Source organism: Thunnus maccoyii, chromosome 15 (genome assembly GCF_910596095.1).
Source record: "Thunnus maccoyii chromosome 15, fThuMac1.1, whole genome shotgun sequence".
NCBI lineage: Eukaryota > Metazoa > Chordata > Actinopteri > Scombriformes > Scombridae > Thunnus > Thunnus maccoyii.
The window spans coordinates 9,333,254-9,351,334 of record NC_056547.1 but is presented as its reverse complement, the minus strand read 5'-3'; the positions used below and the strand labels follow the sequence as shown (position 1 = coordinate 9,351,334).

Genomic DNA, 18,081 nt, shown 5'->3' with positions numbered 1-18,081 from the left:
CAAGTTAAACACACTAACTTTAAAAATGCTCAACAAAGTTCAAGAGCACTATAAAGCCACTCAAGTACAGTAACTGGAGTTAAGTGTAATTAGCTACTTCTACTCTTTTCACAAAATTCACTTGGTTTGTGTTAGGAAATGACATAATTATTTTGTCTGAATCAAACTCCAGAGACAGAGTAAGCTCGTTCATCCTGGTGATATTTTATTGTCATTGTTAAAAACATTATCCACAAACAGTCCAAGAAGTCACGTTCTGTAAACTGTATAGATATGTCCTCATATAATGCAGAGTCATTGCGTTGACATGAAATGAACAGCAGCAGCAGGCGGAGTCGATCTCTCCTCTACAGAAGGACTTCAGTGAGAAGCTATAGTGGACTGAATCCAGTCAGTAAACTTGCAGACCTGAAGAGACCAAACCAAATATCATTTAAAGAATTTGAGGCAGAGGAAGACACATTCAGCAGGTTCAACATGTACAATAAGAAGAGAGTCAGAGGTCAGAGAAGACACATTAAATGCTTTAGGATGCAAGTTCAAGATTCTTCTGTGCATATAAATTGAAAACTGTTTTTCTTGCATCATCAGATAAAGTATTTAGAGTATAAATTACCTTCAGAAGAGTACTGATTATAACACAACATACAGTACATACAGAGTTATTAAACACAGCCACTAATACAACTAACAACATGGTTCTTTTTCAAAAAGAAAAACATGTCACCAACTTTACCAAAATCTGTTAGAGATAAAAGCAAATAATGGCTCTTTTTTAAAGTGTTCTGGGTAAAATGTGAGCATAACTCAAATGATCTTTGACTACAAGAGAGCATTAGTTAGGTTGCTTACTTTCCTTAAAAAGTTTGAAACACAGTGTTTGGTCATTTTATTTACATACTGGCCAAATTGTATTTGATGTGGAATATCGTTTGGACCATATAAAGTTATGTTATATATTTGAAATGTTTAAGTCACAAAGCTCAATATGAATTAGTAAATCCAAGTGTTTGATTGACATAATGCTGATTCCTTTGTAGAGTCAAGTATGTTATACTAATTAAAAGTTAACCATGTTCTTTATGCAGCGATAATGTAGTTCACTATCACATTACAGACATCTGTTGATGTTACAGTTGTGTAACTACCTTGGTGTGAACCCCAACCATATTTGCCCCAGCACAGCCCCACCCCAAGGACACCACACCGTGGAGCTCCCCATTACACACCACAGGGCCGCCAGAATCTCCCTGATGGACAAGATGGAAAAATAATACTGTCTTGATTAATAGTGATCATAAAATAGTAACAAAAATATAATAAGAGTAGTAATTAAAAAAATAATAGAAAAAGAAAATTCACAAAATAACATGTATTGGGGAAATGCTGTATCAGCTGGAAAATACATTTAACATTTACAAGAAAAAATTAGGACATCAAGGTGTAATTTGTCAGATGAATTAGCGAGCAGGAACAGGAGTGTACCAATTATACATGCTGTCAGATGATTGTGATTATTTTTTTACACTTTCATGCATTCATGTACCTGGCAGGAGCCCTTTCCTCGCTCAAGGACGGCGGTGCAGAACAGAGAGGAGGAGAACCCACAGTGCTCCTGGGGAATGGTGGGCACATCCACGCAGTGCAGGCATTCCAGACAATCAACTGGATCACACAAAAACGAGCCAGAGAGACATTTTTATGGGCTTAGTTGCCTCATTCTTTACAACAGTGACACCTGCAGCCACATGTTCAAATATTGTGATCTTTGACCTTTAGGAACTTTTATTGGTGACTAGTAGAAACACTCTGATAGAGATTAAATATGGCCCTGTCCCATCCCAGACTTACAGGGACCGTTGGTGACTCCCCAGCCAGAAATCACACACCACTGGTATTCTGCAGAGACACAGCTGCTAGGCAGGGCAATGGGCTGGACATACTTATCAAACTTTGCTGGCTCAGCAAGTTTGATTAGCATGATGTCATTGTTGTTGGTGTAACGGTCGTACTCTGGGTGGGGGATGATGACAGCCGGAGCAATAAACTGCTCAGGGCCGTCCTTGTTGCCGATGTGGTGCTCACCCAGACGCAGCTCAATGTCCTCACCTCTGACGGATAATGGAGACAAAAAGAGGAGCAGATGGTTACAACAGAAGTCCCCTTTCAGTAAAATAAAGCTTGGTGTTGTAGGTCTCAATCAGCGTCAACTTACTTGAAGCAGTGTGCAGCACTGACGACCCAGCGGTCACTGATCAGGGCTCCTCCGCAATAGTGCCAGCCGTTGTTGAGTGACACCTGCCAGGGGACGGAGTGAGGCCTGCACTCATAGCTGCCATAGATCGTATCATCAAAGCCGAGGGCAGCTGTACAGGTGGAGAGTGGAGGGGACACAGACACAGAAAAAGTGTAGGAATGAGGAGTAAAACTGCAAAGATCATAAGCCCGAAATCCATTATGCACTTTGTAAAATTTTTGAAATTTCCTAAATGCTATTTGAGCACACAAAAGCAATTTTTTTGTATGATTTTTTGAGTCTATCTTACTTATTTCCTCTTGTGAGAAAAGCACAAAAAGTTTCACTCAAACTCACCATTGGTAGCCACCAACACAAGAAAAATGAGGAACAACATTGCGATTTTGGTTTGGACGTCCGTAGACAGGGAGATATCTCAGTTTACTCCTTAAATTTAGATCGTGTGTGAGTTTACTCCCCCTGAAAATGTCACTGACTGACCAATAGAAGATGTTGATGAAAAAATTTCATGTGCAATCTGGGAACCCTGACGAGTGCTACAAGAGCAAACAGTGCAAATAGCTGGTGTCGAGTTATCATGAAGGATGGGAAACGTCAAGCTGTGCTAAGTAACTTCTATACAGAGGTAATTCTTCAAATATGCTTTCAATGTAAGTGGTGGGGGCAAAAAATTCACAGTGTGTCCAGTCATTAAAAGTTTATCTGAGGCTTCAGCAGTCTGAGTTAGTCATATCAAGTGGATATCTGCCACATTTACAGTCCTTTTAGCATCAAATTCCCTCTCTGTGTTTTCTCGGACAGTGTCTCCCTGTTGAGCTGCAGTGGAAGTATAATAACAAAAAGAGGGACTTTGACACTAAAACGACGAACTTTGAAAGATATCTAAGATAGACGACTGAAGCTTAAAAACATTTTTGCGCAGAGGGAGGACTGTGGATTTTGTCCCCCATCACTTACATTGTAAGTGCATTATTAAGGGATCTTCTAATGGCCAGTATGAACAGGAGGAATGATTACAGCAAGAAAAAAACTTATTTCAATGTTCATTTGGGCTCCCGAAAATTGTTTTTATGACAGAAAAATTGTGAACATGTCCTTTAAGTCTATGACATAAAACCAGAACTCAACCAAAATAAAAAGTACCTAATTTAAAAAATGTTGTTCTATTAGATATCACTATCATTCCTATGCGATTTTTAAAGGACTATACCAATGTTTTTGCAAGGTTTCACTTCTTTTTTTTTTTTTTATTACAAATAATATATGATCTATATTTCTGCTGACTCTTCTTTTCTAAATGCATGCTATACAGTTTTAGACTTTTAGATGTTTTTTCCAATCCAGGGAAATTTTTGTTTCCATTGAATGAACATGTTTGAGTTGTGTAATCCAATAGAATCCGCCTTTACTTTTGTTGGTTACATGATGATTTTGTGGTCATGCAGTTTAAGTGCAGATTGATTTGAAACAATAGTTTAACATTGTTTATATTGTAAGTTGAATGGAACCCACTTATGTCTAAAACAGCAGAAGAAATACATTAAAATGTGTAAAACACAACAGCAAAAACGGTTAAGTGTGATATAAAGAACATACAAACTGTAGCTAATGGGTTCAAACATGCAAAACCACTGAACAGTTCCCACGCAAATTTATCCTGTCTGTCAGAGGATTGAAGTGCTAAACTTACTGTTAAAAGCCAGCACAAGTTAAACATACTAGCTTTAAAAATGCTCAACAAAGTTCAAGAGCACTATAAAGCCACTCAAGTACAGTAACTGGAGTTAAGTGTAATTAGCTACTTCAATCAAACTCCAGAGACAGAGTAAGCTCGTTCATCCTGGTGATATTTTATTGTCATTGTTAAAAACATGATCCAACATTGCGATTTTGGTTTGGACGTCCGCAGACAGGAAGATATCTCAATTTACTCCTCAAATTTAGATCGTGTGTGAGTTTACTCCCCCTGAAAATGTCACTGACTGACCAATAGAAGATGATGAAAAAATGACATCACGTGCAGTCTGGGAACCCTGACGAGTGCTACAAGAGCAAACAGTGCAAATAGCTGGTGTCGAGTTATCATGAGGGACGGGAAATGTCAAACTGTGCTAAGTAACTTCTATACAGAGGTAATTCTGCCAGTAAGATTAAGTATTATTATATTTTGCTGCTTGTGTATAGTAACAAGAGCAATCATCTGCCCATTAAATTGAATTCAATATTGAATTATTTTAACAATGTTTCTAGATAATACATGTTAAAACATACACAATTTATGAAAAGGCTAATTAAATTACATAACTTCTGATTTACATGTAAAGCAGAACCTTAACAGGGTCAAGAGGTTCATCTGGTGCCTGCACAGGACAAGCTGTGCTAACATAGGTGGAAACACTCCAAAAACTTCAAATGAGCACAAATATCATATAACACCCAGAAATCTTTGCATTTTTGATTTAATACAAGCTTTAAATATTACAACATAGTGTTAAATATTTATATTAAGAAACATTATAACAAGTTACTTTCAACACTCATCCACATACTGCTGGTAAATACAAGATCAAGGCCTCCTTATTAATAATATGTTGTAAACACGTGACAAAATCAAAACATAATAATAAAACAGTGCATCTGGAATGTGTTTCTTGTACAAGTAAACCTTTAACCAGTTAGGTCAGTTAGGTGATGTAGCTTTTCATCATACATCAAGGCACAACAGCTGTTCAGTAAGAAATTACTGCGAGAACTTTTCCTCAGCTTTTAGTTTCTGTCAGTCTGTAATATTCTCAGTGTGCTTTTGATATGGATCTTGAACATGTAAATTGTATTAAAACACTTATTTCGTTTTTTGTTATTATTCAGGATCATATTAAAGCTGGTTATAGAACAATATATTACACTTTTTTAGTGGCTTTCTCAGTCATCATTGACTGGAGAAAATGTTGTGCGGTATAAGTTTAAAGTGCGTTATCCAAAAGTTTCCTCTAGTTTTACAGTTATTGCATCATCTTCATAATTCTCCATAATATGTAAGCCCTTCTTAAATTTATTGCATTTGTCTCACCGCATTATTTCGAATCTCTTCTTCATTCCAAAACAACAAAAGTCCCCTGAATGACAGACTAAATCAGCCTGACAGATCAGCACTAGTGGTAAGTCTCTTCCCGCTTTGGCCGTTTATGAAGAGCAGGCGTCGGGTTTTCTTGCTGAAAAACCTCCCTCATTCGCTCCACACAGATTTCCGCAGCGACGTCCGTCTCCTTGGAGAGCTGTGACAGGCTGAGGAAGCCGTGTGGGAGGTCCTCCACCACCGACAGACTCACGGGTTGGCCCATGTCTCGCAACTTCTTGGCAAACATCACAGAGTCATCCAGCAAGGCATCCAGAGCAGAGGCCTGCGTGGACACATGGAGGAATCAGGAAACAAGAACTGAAAATGTACTGGAAAAAACTGCGAAACTAACTGTAACCGTTAGCTGGAAAGATACAAACTCTATAGGTAATATTAGACCTGAAAAATATTGAAAGGAAGCTACATGAAGCCAGACCACACAAAGCAAATATGAACATAATAGAGTTTTTGCATGTTTTGACCCAATAAATACAAATTAATATACTTAACATTACTGCAAACAGTACCGGCATTTGGCTTCAGATGATTCTGGTGTGTTATTAAAGTCAACTTGAAGAGATATGAAACTTGCTTGACATAGATACATTATTGTCTAGTGTTACGGGGGGCGGTAGAACAAGCTGTAAGCAGAACACTGACTTATTATCACCTAATAAAAGTTGCTATATGAACGTGTTAGCAAACATTTGTCTATTTACACATCTAGCAGACACAGAGCAACATTCGCATGTAGCATTAGTTTAGTAAAGGAAAGGGAAATATTAGGTTTTAGCTGCTAATTGCTCCACTATTTTCTCCAGTAAGTCGCTTAATTTGTCTGTCTGCTGTTTGTTGCCAGTCAGGGAGTCAACAGTTGGTTTATCAGAGCTTTTTTGCTGAAGAAGTAAAGCTGACAGAGTTATTAACGACCCTTCTCACCCACTGTACAGTGAATTTGAACTTTTACCCTCAGGGAGACGTTATAGATTACCAATAGCCAATAGAAATATCTACAAGAAATCCTTTGTCCCAATAAATGAAACTAGGATTTGGTAGACTAGATTACAGGGTGGTGCTCCTGACTGTGCTGCAATTTTTACATTTTTTTTTTTTTTTTAAATGAATGTGTTTGCTGAGACGATGTATTGTCGTATGCATGTTTTTATGTTTTTATGACATGTCTTATGGTGAAACCGCGGGCAGATTTACACATTGTGGACAATAAAGTTTTCTTATCTGTGTTGCTGTAGTTACAAAACACGTTGAAATAAATTGAATTAAGTGATTTAACTGTCTCTAAGTAAGTAATTTCCGTCTCTCACCACTATATGTACAGGTGGCAGGCCTCTCAGCATGTTGTTAGGAGCCAGCAGGGGTGACACAAATGGGTTCCTGGTAATGGGGCAGGACGTCGGGCGGACAACAGCCAGGCACTCAGAGCGTAGGGGCTCAAAGCCCTGTGGGTAATCCATGTGAGCCCCGGAGTTCGGTGGGGAGGTGTGGCTGAACGTCCTGTGGGTGTTGTTACTCGGGGACGTTCTATGCGCTGACGACGGAGAGCGCACTCCACCTGTAGGCCGCATGGGGTCAAGAAAGGACTGGATCCAGTTGGAGGCTCCCTGGGTGAGATCACTGAGCAGCATGGCGGTGTCTCTGCCCAGAGCGCTTAGACTGCCGCTCGCCACTGCAGGCTGCACCGTCTGAGACTCTGCGCCTGAGAGAGAGAGGATACAAGGTGAGCAAAGGACAAAATATGTCAGCGTTACATAACAAAGACACAAAAGACAAACTAAAAATAAAACATGGAAGTAGCTCTTAAGGATGCAACCCTGGCTTATTTTCATAGTTTTTCAGTAGCCACTGTAGATCCAACACACATAGTTTAAGTACCAACAGTTTGAATGTTGTTTTAAGTCTCAATGGCAGAGCGTTACTTTACTACATAAAGGACTGATTTGATTACTTTGGTTCCAGCAAATTATTAAAAGAAGTCAAAACAAAGTCAATGAAATAATACAAAAAAGAAAGTATGAGCAAGTGAAAACTACTTGTCTTCCAGTGTCCTTGAACATCCTCTAGATGTTTGGTTTAATGTCTAATGTTTAAAGTGGTACTCCAGTGATTTAGTGCTGCTCTTCCATAAAGTTGAGGGAGTAACAACAGAAATAGGAAAGGCAGACACATCCTGAATTTTATTTTAAAAACACTGGATATAGCAACTTGATACAGTCTTTCCTATCTGCCTCGTGAATGCAAACCCCACACCTCCAGTTTATAACTTAGACTTTCATCTCAAGCCCAGGCTGAGGTATTTCAAATTTTGGAAAGCTTCTTCCAGATTCACAGAAGATAATACAGAATACAACTGTTCTCACAGGCTGAGTCGTACTCCTCGTGAACTTCATGTGTAAAAATCAGTGAAGTGTCCCTTTAAGTTTCTATTGAATACAGGCTTTAAAATTTTACCACATGTTAAATATTTAGAACTTACTTATTTCATACCCATACAAAGCTAGCCAATATGTAAAGGCCACATTATCAATTGCTGTATATTGTGAAACAGCTGACAAACAGGTAATAACAGATAACATAGTACATTAAATCTAAAAATACAATTCAGTCTATCCAAAGTGAATTATCAAAATTAATTTGATAACGTGGTCAAGATGAAACAAACCTTCATCTTATATACAATGACAATTATTACACACAGTGCAGCTTTCTGGCCTATGAGCTCCAACACCTGAGATACGAGTTCAGAAAAGAATAAGTCTGTCACTGAGGGCAGACACCAAGACTTGATATAAACTTGTTACGATAAAATGTCCTGAATCAAGTTTAAATTCACATACCCACATTGGACACAACTCAAACCACTAGAGAGCCACTTTGAGTCTGTTTATTCCAGGAAGTCTGAGATCTCCTAATGTGCGTTTTTTACTGTGTGGAAATTGAACTGTTTATGTGTTCAGTGTTACACTGTTGGAGGATTCAGAGAGCTCAGTGGCAGACTCTGGCATGTCAAAGTGTTTACAGTGCAATTGACTAATGTCGGGCTGACCAGCCAAACCAGTAAGCAAACTAGGTGGTGCCACATTGGTGAAAATAATCCAAGACTGTGGGTGGATGCAAACTTTGTATTTAGCAATCATTGCCTTACAGTGTAGCTGACAGCAGGTTGTTGATTATTTCCATCTTCCTTTCCTCCCACGTTATCCAGTTTATATATAAATCTTTTTGATATTCTGTTTTCTGTTCCTGTGGCGTCGGAAAGTGTTCTTGTGTTAAATGAGGTGTGAAACCGTACACGCCTAATGCTGCGCACATACACAAACACCGTGCACACCCACATACCTGCATAGGCATTGAGGCATTTAGTGAGAACACCTAAAGGCAACAGCGGGTCAATGAGTGTGAGCAGGCGGGAGGGGGAGGCATCGGTGGTGAGCAAGGTGGCGGGGTACGCAGCCATGATGCCGTCAGGGACTCGGATGCCGCTGGATATGGCCTTCATGGAAACGGTGATGCAGAGGTTGCCTCCGGCGCTGTCTCCCGCCAGACAAACTCGCTCTGCTGTCGAGCCTGAGACACACAAACAGAGTTATTAGTATGTGAATAATAATTATAATAGTTCAAGCAATATTAATACAGAGCCAGGATTGTTGTTCTCAAATTTTAAGATTCCTATCTGTGTAATCTGTAATTGTATAGACTAAATGATTAATCAAACAAAAGAATAATCTGATTAATCAATAATGGCAGTGTCAGTACTACTGTATATTGTACCCTATTTGTTTACATTTATCCGTTTTATCTGCCTGTGAGTGGGAACATATGTTTCCCCAGATATTAACAGATTCACCAGATAATCCGTTAAAATACAAGCCGTCAGTTCTAATTATAGGTTTACTGTGGTCATGTGTTGCTGGACTGTGATGTCATAAACTAACCCAGCAGATGACAGTTTTTCAGGGCCCAGCAGTAGGCGTAGAAACATTCCTCAAGAGCTCTAGGAAAGGGCGCTTCGGGTGACAGAGAGTAGTCCACGGAGAGGACGGGGACGTTCAGCTCCTTAGACCAGCTTCGAAGATAATTCTGATGACAGGAAGAGGTTGGATAAAAGATAGAATAATGATGTGGGATGAGAGGAATGCAACTGGGTCTAAACAAAAAACAAGAGCGTGCACTCAAAAATGAAAGGAACAAAGGCATATCTTGTTGGATATAATTTTTTTAAGAACTATTAACATTTGTTACTTCAGCAGCTTTCGCACAACACTTTGTAGCACTGCAAGATTTAATGCTACATATAATTACTGCAATTACTACATTCAATACCACTCAGCATGATCCAGCACTCTGTACTGTACCTCATGGGATCTGGATGTCTGGGCCACAAACCCCCCTCCATGGAAGTGTATGAGCAGCCAGGGGGAGCGAGGCTGCTTCTGTACCCAGGGGAGCTGCGATGCAGTGATGGGAGGAGGATCTGTTCGTGAAAAAGCTCGCAGCTCCTCACTGTCCTATAACATAAGAGGATAAATAGTGAAAAATAATAAAGTACAAAACAAACACCCTTACTCTCACACAGTAAAGGTATCTAAAGAAAATGTACCTAAAAGTGTATTTTCCAATCTTGATTGTGTCATAATACACATGTAGTTTATACTAAGTAGTCAAATAAATCCCAATAACATCACTGTGACAACTGAGCAAACTCCATCAGCTGATGAAGGTCATGAGATACAGTTAAAAGCTCTGGAAAATATCTCAATAAGTGGACCTTGTGCTAAGAGTTTTTTATGAAGCATAATTTTCTTGCATTTTACATCTGAAATCCATCACAGTCATATCTTAAAACAATGTATATCCTTGAAAATATAACTGCTGTTTATCTCCCTTACTTGTACGCCATTGGTTTACATTATTCACTGTGTCACAGGTGGTTAAAATGCATATAACTGAATTGGTGCATAGGTAGGTAACGTAAAGACTGGTTTTTAATTTATTTGTATACTGTTATGTGTTAAATCTCTGAAGCAACTAATCAACCGATCCATCAGGTCTTCACATTTCAGTTAAAAAGCTGACCTTTAATTATTGCATCCTCATTATATGTGCAGTATGTGAAGCTGGGAAGATTTCTCATGCAAGTTTTGACTGTGTACTCTCTCTATTGAAATCTGACCAGATGTTTGCACGCTTTATTACATGGCTAAAAAAGAGACAAAAAGTTCATGCAATAACTTCAGAGATTTGTCACAACAGAATGTCATGTAGGTTTATTTTGTAGTTATAATATCAGTATGCCTGATCCAAAACTGTTTATTCTTAGTCTTTTTCTTACTTTTTGTCAATTTCAGATTTCTATTCACCATTACGAGTTTACTGCAAGTCTTCCTGACCACATCCTACCTCATCTGCGGAACCTCACCTGTCCTTCTCGAAGCTCATAGGAGATCAGACGCATGTGGACTGGTCCGGGGCCCCAGTGGGCAAGTGGAGGTGACACAGTGGCAGACAGACTGGGGTCTGAGGCCAGGGGGAGGCGAAGAGCGACAGGGGGCAAAGTCAGGGTTAAGTTCACCTTCACTGGACTAGAGGCTATTCTGCTGAAGCCCTGGATCGAGAAAGATAAGAAAGGAGCAGTTAAACATTGACGACAACTCTAGGTAATAAAAAAGTGAGATGGATGAACATTTGACCCTGCCTACTGTTATAAGCCCGGACTCTGTGAGGTTCCAGAAGGACTTCCAAAACTGCAAGTCCAGGTTCTGAGTGATGCGTTCGAACTCGGCCCCCCGCAACTCTGGATCAATGACGTACTTCCCTGATGTGAGGAGAGAAAGTGCTGCCATACCTAGAAAATCAAGAAGAAGGATTCATCATTCAGGATGACATCTAAAAAAAAAAAAGACCACAACAGGATCTAGGACTTTACCTCCATCTATAGGACAAAAGCGACTCACCCAACCCAGACTGCTGTTTACCGTACGTCTCTCCATATGAAACCATGCTTATTACAACGGTCTGGAGGAACGGACGAAGAGTTGGCGAGAACTGTCAAAAGAAAATAGAATAAAAAGAAGAGCTTTGCTTCAAACAATTTAAACTTGTGACCTGTACTTTTTATAATGAAGCCAGAACTAGCTTGTACCTCATGTGTTACCTGAATTACATTTTTGTAAAATAACTAGTGTCATGAGAAATACTGTGGCTGGTTGAAGCTCAACGAGGGGCTAGCCCTAACTCATGTACATTAGCTTGACGAGGAAAAACTTCCACAGGACTCTGGTGTAAAAAATGATAAAACAAGTATTTATTCCACAGTTTGTAGTATCTTCTTACAGGAGTAATTAAAGCTAAGTCCTCCTAATCAGCAAACTGTACTACAGTAAGAAATCCATGTCTCTCGTTCCTTACTTGAGCCTCAACTTTCCAAACTACAGGTTCACTTTAGTAAACACAAGGGACCTTTATCTCTTAAAGCGACAGTAACCTACTTCACTGTTTTAACAGAAAGCTTAAATAATGTTGCCTTTTAAAACATATCATGCTTACATCAACATGAATCAAATCAAATGATTATTAGCTGAACTTTAACAAATTACAATTAATTAACTTATTCAATGACTTATACATAACATCACTTATGTATCTCAATTTACATAACCTGTTTAGCAAAATACAGACTGTACTGATATACCAAACTAAACATATGTAAATGTAACTTGGCTCCAACAAATAAGTCCTTGTTTTTGGCTGACCTGAAAGCCCAGACAGCGGCCATAGAAACAGGCTTTGTGCATGGAGCTGTACTCCTGCACAAACTTGCGGCTCAGGTCCCCGTCCTGCAGGGAGTACAGCTGGCCGTGGTCATTGTCGTTGATCAGCTGCTTTGCGAGGTAGAGCAGGGCTCGCAGCTGGCACAGGGCACTGCAGTACGCCTCCATCTCCGAGGCATTGTGGTCTGCCCTGAAGAAGGCACCGTTGTAATTTGAGGCAATGTATCGGCCCTTTTGAATGATGTGCAAAAGGCAAGACTGCAAGACCTGAAAGAAAGACAGACAAAGACAGAAAGAACATGAAACAATGTGTATTTAGCTTGGGAGGTGGGAGAATGGACTTAATAAACTTAAAATATGCAATATTTAGTGTATTTTATCATTTTGGGACATCATTGTATTCACTGTAGACAAATCAGTTTCTACAATCTTCTACACTGTAATTTGCAACATTTGCTACATTATGTGCTGTATATTTTTCATTTCTGTTATGCAAAAAATAAAAGAAATTATTATTATTATAAAGTTAATATGGTGAACGTGTTAGCAAACAGTGGTTTATTTATGCAAAGTTCAGGCATTTAAGTCCAGTAATTGTTATCCATTTTGCTCTATTTTGGTCTCCACCAACTCCAAAACATATGTTTTGTTCACTGGCTAGTTGCTAACTTTGTCTGTGTGACGTTTGGGGCTGGACGGGTAGAATACAGACGGTTTTTAGAGCTTTTTTGCTGAAAATAAAAGAACTCCGAAAACAGTGGTGAGAGGAAACCAAAACAGTAAAGTTGCGGGCTGTAAAAACCAAAACAACAAACTAAAAGATGCTACAAAACTTTGTAGAGCAATTACACATAGTCTTTAGATCCATTGTTAATATGAGATGAATATGAAATTTTGTCATGATGAAAAATTGTATTTAATGTGTGGGGGAAATATTTCAATATTTAATTGAACTTTTTAGATGTTGACATTATGGAGGTACAGTACTAAATATCGCAGCACAAAATAGGATGAGGGAAATGTAGTCTTTGTGAAATCTGACCACTAACACTGCTGTGAGATCTAAGCTACTAATCATCTTTACTTAACTGTATCTATACACAATTGTGATTTTCACAAAAGTGATTATTAAAATGTATCATGTTGTATCTTTAACCACCAACAAACTACAATCAAACAGCTCATACTCTGTGTTTTGTTTAGTCTCTCAAAAGATATAATAACTCAGAAGTACAAAGCAATCAGAGCTGTAATAATACATCCACGGTGATTCCATACCTTGACCAGGGTGCGGTAACCATTTCCAGGCGTTTGCTCATCAAAGTCGTAATGATGGTAGACGGCGGTGAAGCTGGCGACCAAAGGCTCCAGGGCTCGGCCATGCTCCTGAATCTGTCTCATACACGTGACTAGACGCTGTGCAACACTGCCGTACGGCAAATCAGAAGGCCCACACAAAGCAGAAATGTTGTCTTCGCACACCGTCTCCAAGGCTGCGAACACAACCTTGTAATCCATGTCAGAGTCTGGGAGACAAAGAGAGACAAGAGAACCTTTATATCTGCCTGTGTAACTATTGACAGAACAGACATGTGATGTGCACTTTGTGTTTTTAAGAAAAAGGATCATCAACCGAAGGGTAAACACACAGATCGTAATGAGCTCATCTCCTGCAACAGAATGCATCGCTTTGTTGATAACACTCTGGTTATCTGTTTGGTCAAGGATTGAAATTCCAGTGCAGCCTGAGGATAGTACTTTGAAACTGGGTCATTATGTGATGACCAAAGGGAGAGATGGCTGACAACAGTGACATTAAGTGATGAAGATTATTTATACAATAATAGTCCAGATATAGAATAAATTGTTGGCTCTGTACATGTAAAAATAAAAAAATTACAAAGACATGATTGGATGTCTTACTCAAACATGCTCATCTGTTGTTGGATTGATTGAAAATATTGACAACTTGTAGCCTATATCAAGAGTCTGTTCTCTTTCCAGATAACTGACAAAGACTGAAACACTTTCTGAGCACGTTTTGATTTTCAAATTTACAAATGCAAATTAAAACCGCTGAAACGCTGAAGCTATTTATGAGGAAAATGTCAAAAATGCGCTGGTTCCAGTTTATCAAATGTGTGAATTTGCTGCTATTCTTCATTTTATATCACTGTTTGATTTGAAATTGAATATGTTTGGGTTTTAGGTTGTTAGTCAGAAAAAATAAGCCATATGAATGAGTCACCTTGGGCTCAACATACACTTAAACTAAACAATTAATCTATTAATAAAGCAATAATTGTCTGGTTAATTGATAATGACAACAATCATTAGTTGCAGCCCTAATCTGTATTGCAATATAAAACTACATACACAGTGAGAGAGGATTTAATCTTTATGGTTTTGTAGAGATGCAACGATTGGTTGATTATTTGGTTAGTTGATCAAGAGAAAATCAATTGCAACTATTCTTTTAGGTCATTCTAAAAGGAAAAAAAAAAGATAAAATTATCTGGTTCCAGCCTCTTAAATGTGAACATTTTATGGTTTAATTAGTCCTCTACCATAGTAAACTCTATATCTTTGGGTTCTGGTGTGTTGGTCGTGCCAAACAAGACATTTTATGTTGCATCTTTGGATAATTGTGATCGACATTTTTCACTATTTTCTGACATTTTATAGCTCAAACGACTAATTAATTAATCAAGAATGTAATCTAGAGATTAAATGATAATGAAAATAATCATCAATTGCAGCCCTAATAGTTTACACTGACCCAAGTGTTTTTTAATGTAGATATCTGACCATGAATAATGAATACACAGAAAATATACTGAGTGTGCAGCGTGCAGTTCACTGTCATTAGTCACACTATTTAACATACATTACCATGCTACATTAAAGCTATCTCGTTAATGTTCATGTGGACATAGGACAAGTGTGGCTTTAAATGTCATAAAAAAGTGGAACATCTCTTCTGTGCCAACAGCAGCTGTCGGCGCACATAGCCGGGAGCACAAAGTGAAATCAGGACACTGCGCTAGTTGCAGCAATGTTCAGAAACACTGGAGGCTTTATCGCAGCTTTGACACATCCTTGATCTTTTTTTTTTCTTCTATTTGAAGTTACTGTCTCAATGGGCAGACTTTCAGGCTGATGAGAATAGCAATATTGCAGCTCAGTAACTGGATGTTCTTTGCACCATCTGCATTAGACATAGGACACCCACACATTTTCATGTTGATAGGCCCCTGTGTGAGCCAGGATAAGACACTACAAAACTCTGTAAGTGTTATATTTTTACATTATATTTATTTACTTACTCACTAACTCATATTATCTGAACATTTCATCTCCCTATGTGATGGTCTCAAACGTGGTTTGAACATAATTCTGTTGGAGAAATACTAAACCACTTTGTTTCATTTTAACTTAGCCTTTTTTTCCCCCCTGTAAACAGTCAAAGAATATCAGAATCCACTGTAAAATCCCACACATGTATTTTGTCTATAAATGCAAAATGTGAGCTCTTCTTCACATCATTCAATACCCCAAATTAGCTGAAACAATAAAGACGTGACTTCAGAGCCCTCGGCGGTAGCCACAGCCCTGACCACAGATAAACCTCTGTCTCAAGGAATCACATCAGAGGGGGTTTTTGTTTGTGGTTATGATTTGGTGAAAAGCTCAGTCATTGTATCGTGATTGTAGAGATAAAAGCGATCAAACAACGAGAGGTTTATCTCACTTGAGTGCAGTTTCTCTGTATTCTATTTAATTTCCCTCTTTATTGCATTTTTAAATGTGGTTAATGCATTTTTTTGGCTTGTGTAAAACACTTTGAATTGCCTCTGTGTTTTGAAAGATGCAATTTGCCTTTCTTTCTTATTTAGTTTTACTTAAGTAGGATTTTTCATGCATGCTGTTTGCTTGTAAGGGAGTATTTTTACATGGCTGTATTGGTATTTTTTACTTCTGAATACTTCCTCCACCACTGCAGATGTTTATACTCTCAGATATCAACAGCAGTATCCACCTCACACATGCCTAACTGCATTTGTTTCTTATCTCAGCATTAATCAATCACCCTCGGTTGTCAGCCACCAGTCCTTTTAACACAAACAGCTGATAAATGACGTGAACCTGTCAACAGGCTCGCCTCTGTCACTGTCCAACACTGCCCGATATCAGTTTCCAGCACAGATATCACCTTCTCACGCTGTTCAAACGCCCCCACTCGGGTTTGGAGCATTTTTTGGGAACATAGCTCTTCCGCTAAGTTAGCTTGTCTCCAAACATACACACAAGATCCGCTGATAAAACGAGCGTTTGTCCTGTTGTAGCTGGCGTTTACTACCGGTAACCTCGCCCACAAGTTGGAGGACTTTTAACCACCGTCCACCCTGTTGCTTTCTGTTTTAAACATATGTTTAAACCTTTAAAAAAATAACAACGACGCTGTTTTACATTCGTCGCTAATGTTTCGAGCCGGGTTACAACGCTACAAATATGCCGAACACGACAGATATGTGTGTAGATATGTGACTTCACGGTGTTTTATGTTGGTTTCACTTACCGACCCGCATCTTCTTCCTTGATGTGCTGTCGGTCCCTGCCAGCGCGCCCACAGAATGCTGGGTAACGTCATGCGCGCGAGCGAGCGTGGCACCGCCGCGCGCAACTGTATGAGCCTCGCGCCTGTTGGCATGATGAATCAACAGGTAGGCCAACATCCACGTATAGCTAACGATCAAACTCTATTAATATCAAAGGTTAGGTTTAGATTTGGATGATTAGGAAGAAATCTGACCGTTGGCAGTTGGAATTACAGCCATTTTATTCCCTAGTCTGTTTTTGAGTAAAGGTATCATCCCAACTTCAGAGATGTCAAGTGAACAAAATAAGTAAACAGCTAACACCTGCTACTGCATTTAAATTAATTCTTAGAGCAAGTTTGGTCAAAAGAGTAAAGTCTGCTTTAATCCACATGATATTAACGTTACAGGCTGTAAATCAAAATATATACGGAAGCTCCATCTTGTTAGAAAAAGAGAAAACAAACAAACAAGCAAAGATTAAATGTTAAATGTTTTGTAATGTTTAGCTGTTGGGTTGCTGAGGTTTCCTGATGAAGCACAATGCAGCATTAATAATAACATTAACTATGGCTCCTTTATATTCATGTGTCCCAGTAAGCCACGGTGGTGTGACAGTGACAGCATGCACAATACAGGACCCTGAAACTGAAGTAGCTAAATGGAATTTAGCCATTATTCATTTTATTATTCACACCTGTTCTTTTCCTACTGTAGCATGTTGAAATGTCTTCTGTGAAAAAGGCCTGTACTTGTGCTCTGTTACTCTGCCTGTCAGCTCACAGACTAAACAGTCTCTGTGTTGTAAACTGTTCAAACACAATATGCAAAAAAAACCCCAAAGTAATGACTAAAAGAAAGGTTGTGCATGCATGTACATACCTATCATTCTCTTTCTGTGTGTGTATATAATGAGATTATGGGAGTCTCTAGTGGCCATTTGATTTCACCTGCAACAGTGTCGGCACCAGTGAAGTTCTTTAGCCACTTCATATTCATTCTGTTGTTTTGAAGAACATAGAGCATAAAACCACAATATTTGACTGTACAGTGTGCCTGAAATTGGACTTTTATTTATTTATTTTTATTGGCACAAAGGTTACAATAAAAATAAAACAATAGGGTCCTTAGGTGAGAACTACTGTTTTACAGTAGTGCTATGCCTTTTGGGATTGGTCCCTAATTACACAGTAAAAAGTTATATTAATTTGTGCAGGAGAGGAAGGAAGCCCAGCGGGCTTATACAAAGTGCTCACATTCATTTCAAGAAGTCATAAAAACATACTGAGTCATAAAACAATATAACAGTATATAGATAAAGAA

The 18,081-nt window shown here is 38.8% G+C and overlaps 3 protein-coding genes across 3 annotated transcripts in view; 1 reads left to right on the top strand and 2 right to left on the bottom strand.

Annotated features, from left to right (window-relative positions):
• Positions 1-229: 229 nt before the first annotated feature.
• LOC121913808 (anionic trypsin-1-like) lies at positions 230-2,637 on the bottom strand. Its single transcript, XM_042436631.1, has 6 exons — positions 2,594-2,637; positions 2,216-2,366; positions 1,852-2,111; positions 1,547-1,665; positions 1,149-1,250; positions 230-408 (listed from the first exon to the last, which is right to left on the bottom strand). The coding sequence occupies exons 1-6, from the start codon at positions 2,631-2,633 to the stop codon at positions 361-363; spliced, it is 720 nt and encodes a 239-aa protein (XP_042292565.1). The 5' UTR covers positions 2,634-2,637; the 3' UTR covers positions 230-360.
• Positions 2,638-4,700: 2,063 nt separating this feature from the next.
• Positions 4,701-16,822, bottom strand: lipea (lipase, hormone-sensitive a). The gene is made up of 11 exons (XM_042434842.1): positions 16,740-16,822; positions 13,439-13,686; positions 12,143-12,427; positions 11,345-11,435; positions 11,090-11,235; positions 10,810-10,995; positions 9,746-9,898; positions 9,326-9,470; positions 8,730-8,957; positions 6,698-7,089; positions 4,701-5,658 (listed from the first exon to the last, which is right to left on the bottom strand). The coding sequence occupies exons 1-11, from the start codon at positions 16,747-16,749 to the stop codon at positions 5,410-5,412; spliced, it is 2,133 nt and encodes a 710-aa protein (XP_042290776.1). The 5' UTR covers positions 16,750-16,822; the 3' UTR covers positions 4,701-5,409.
• The window catches only part of LOC121912609 (sodium/hydrogen exchanger 3-like), a 31,306-nt gene continuing 30,020 nt past the window's right edge, over positions 16,796-18,081 (top strand). The window contains exon 1 of the mRNA XM_042434840.1: positions 16,796-16,884. The gene's annotated coding sequence lies outside the window, so the exon portion shown is untranslated. The remainder of the gene's footprint in view (positions 16,885-18,081) is intronic.

What these genes read in the sequence shown, in the direction of transcription:
- LOC121913808 (XM_042436631.1), bottom strand. Translation starts at nt 2,633, where the DNA reads ATGTTGTTCCTCATTTTTCTTGTGTTGGTGGCTACCAATG. An exon ending in AGTGCTGCACACTGCTTCAA is followed by an intron (nt 2,112 to 2,215) that starts GTAAGTTGACGC and finishes ATTATCCGTCAG; the next exon opens with AGGTGAGGACATTGAGCTGC. An exon ending in GAGGAAAGGGCTCCTGCCAG is followed by an intron (nt 1,251 to 1,546) that starts GTACATGAATGC and finishes CTTGTCCATCAG; the next exon opens with GGAGATTCTGGCGGCCCTGT.
- lipea (XM_042434842.1), bottom strand. An exon ending in TAAACAGCAGTCTGGGTTGG is followed by an intron (nt 11,236 to 11,344) that starts GTGAGTCGCTTT and finishes TTGATTTTCTAG; the next exon opens with GTATGGCAGCACTTTCTCTC. An exon ending in ATGAGCTTCGAGAAGGACAG is followed by an intron (nt 9,899 to 10,809) that starts GTGAGGTTCCGC and finishes CTTATGTTATAG; the next exon opens with GACAGTGAGGAGCTGCGAGC.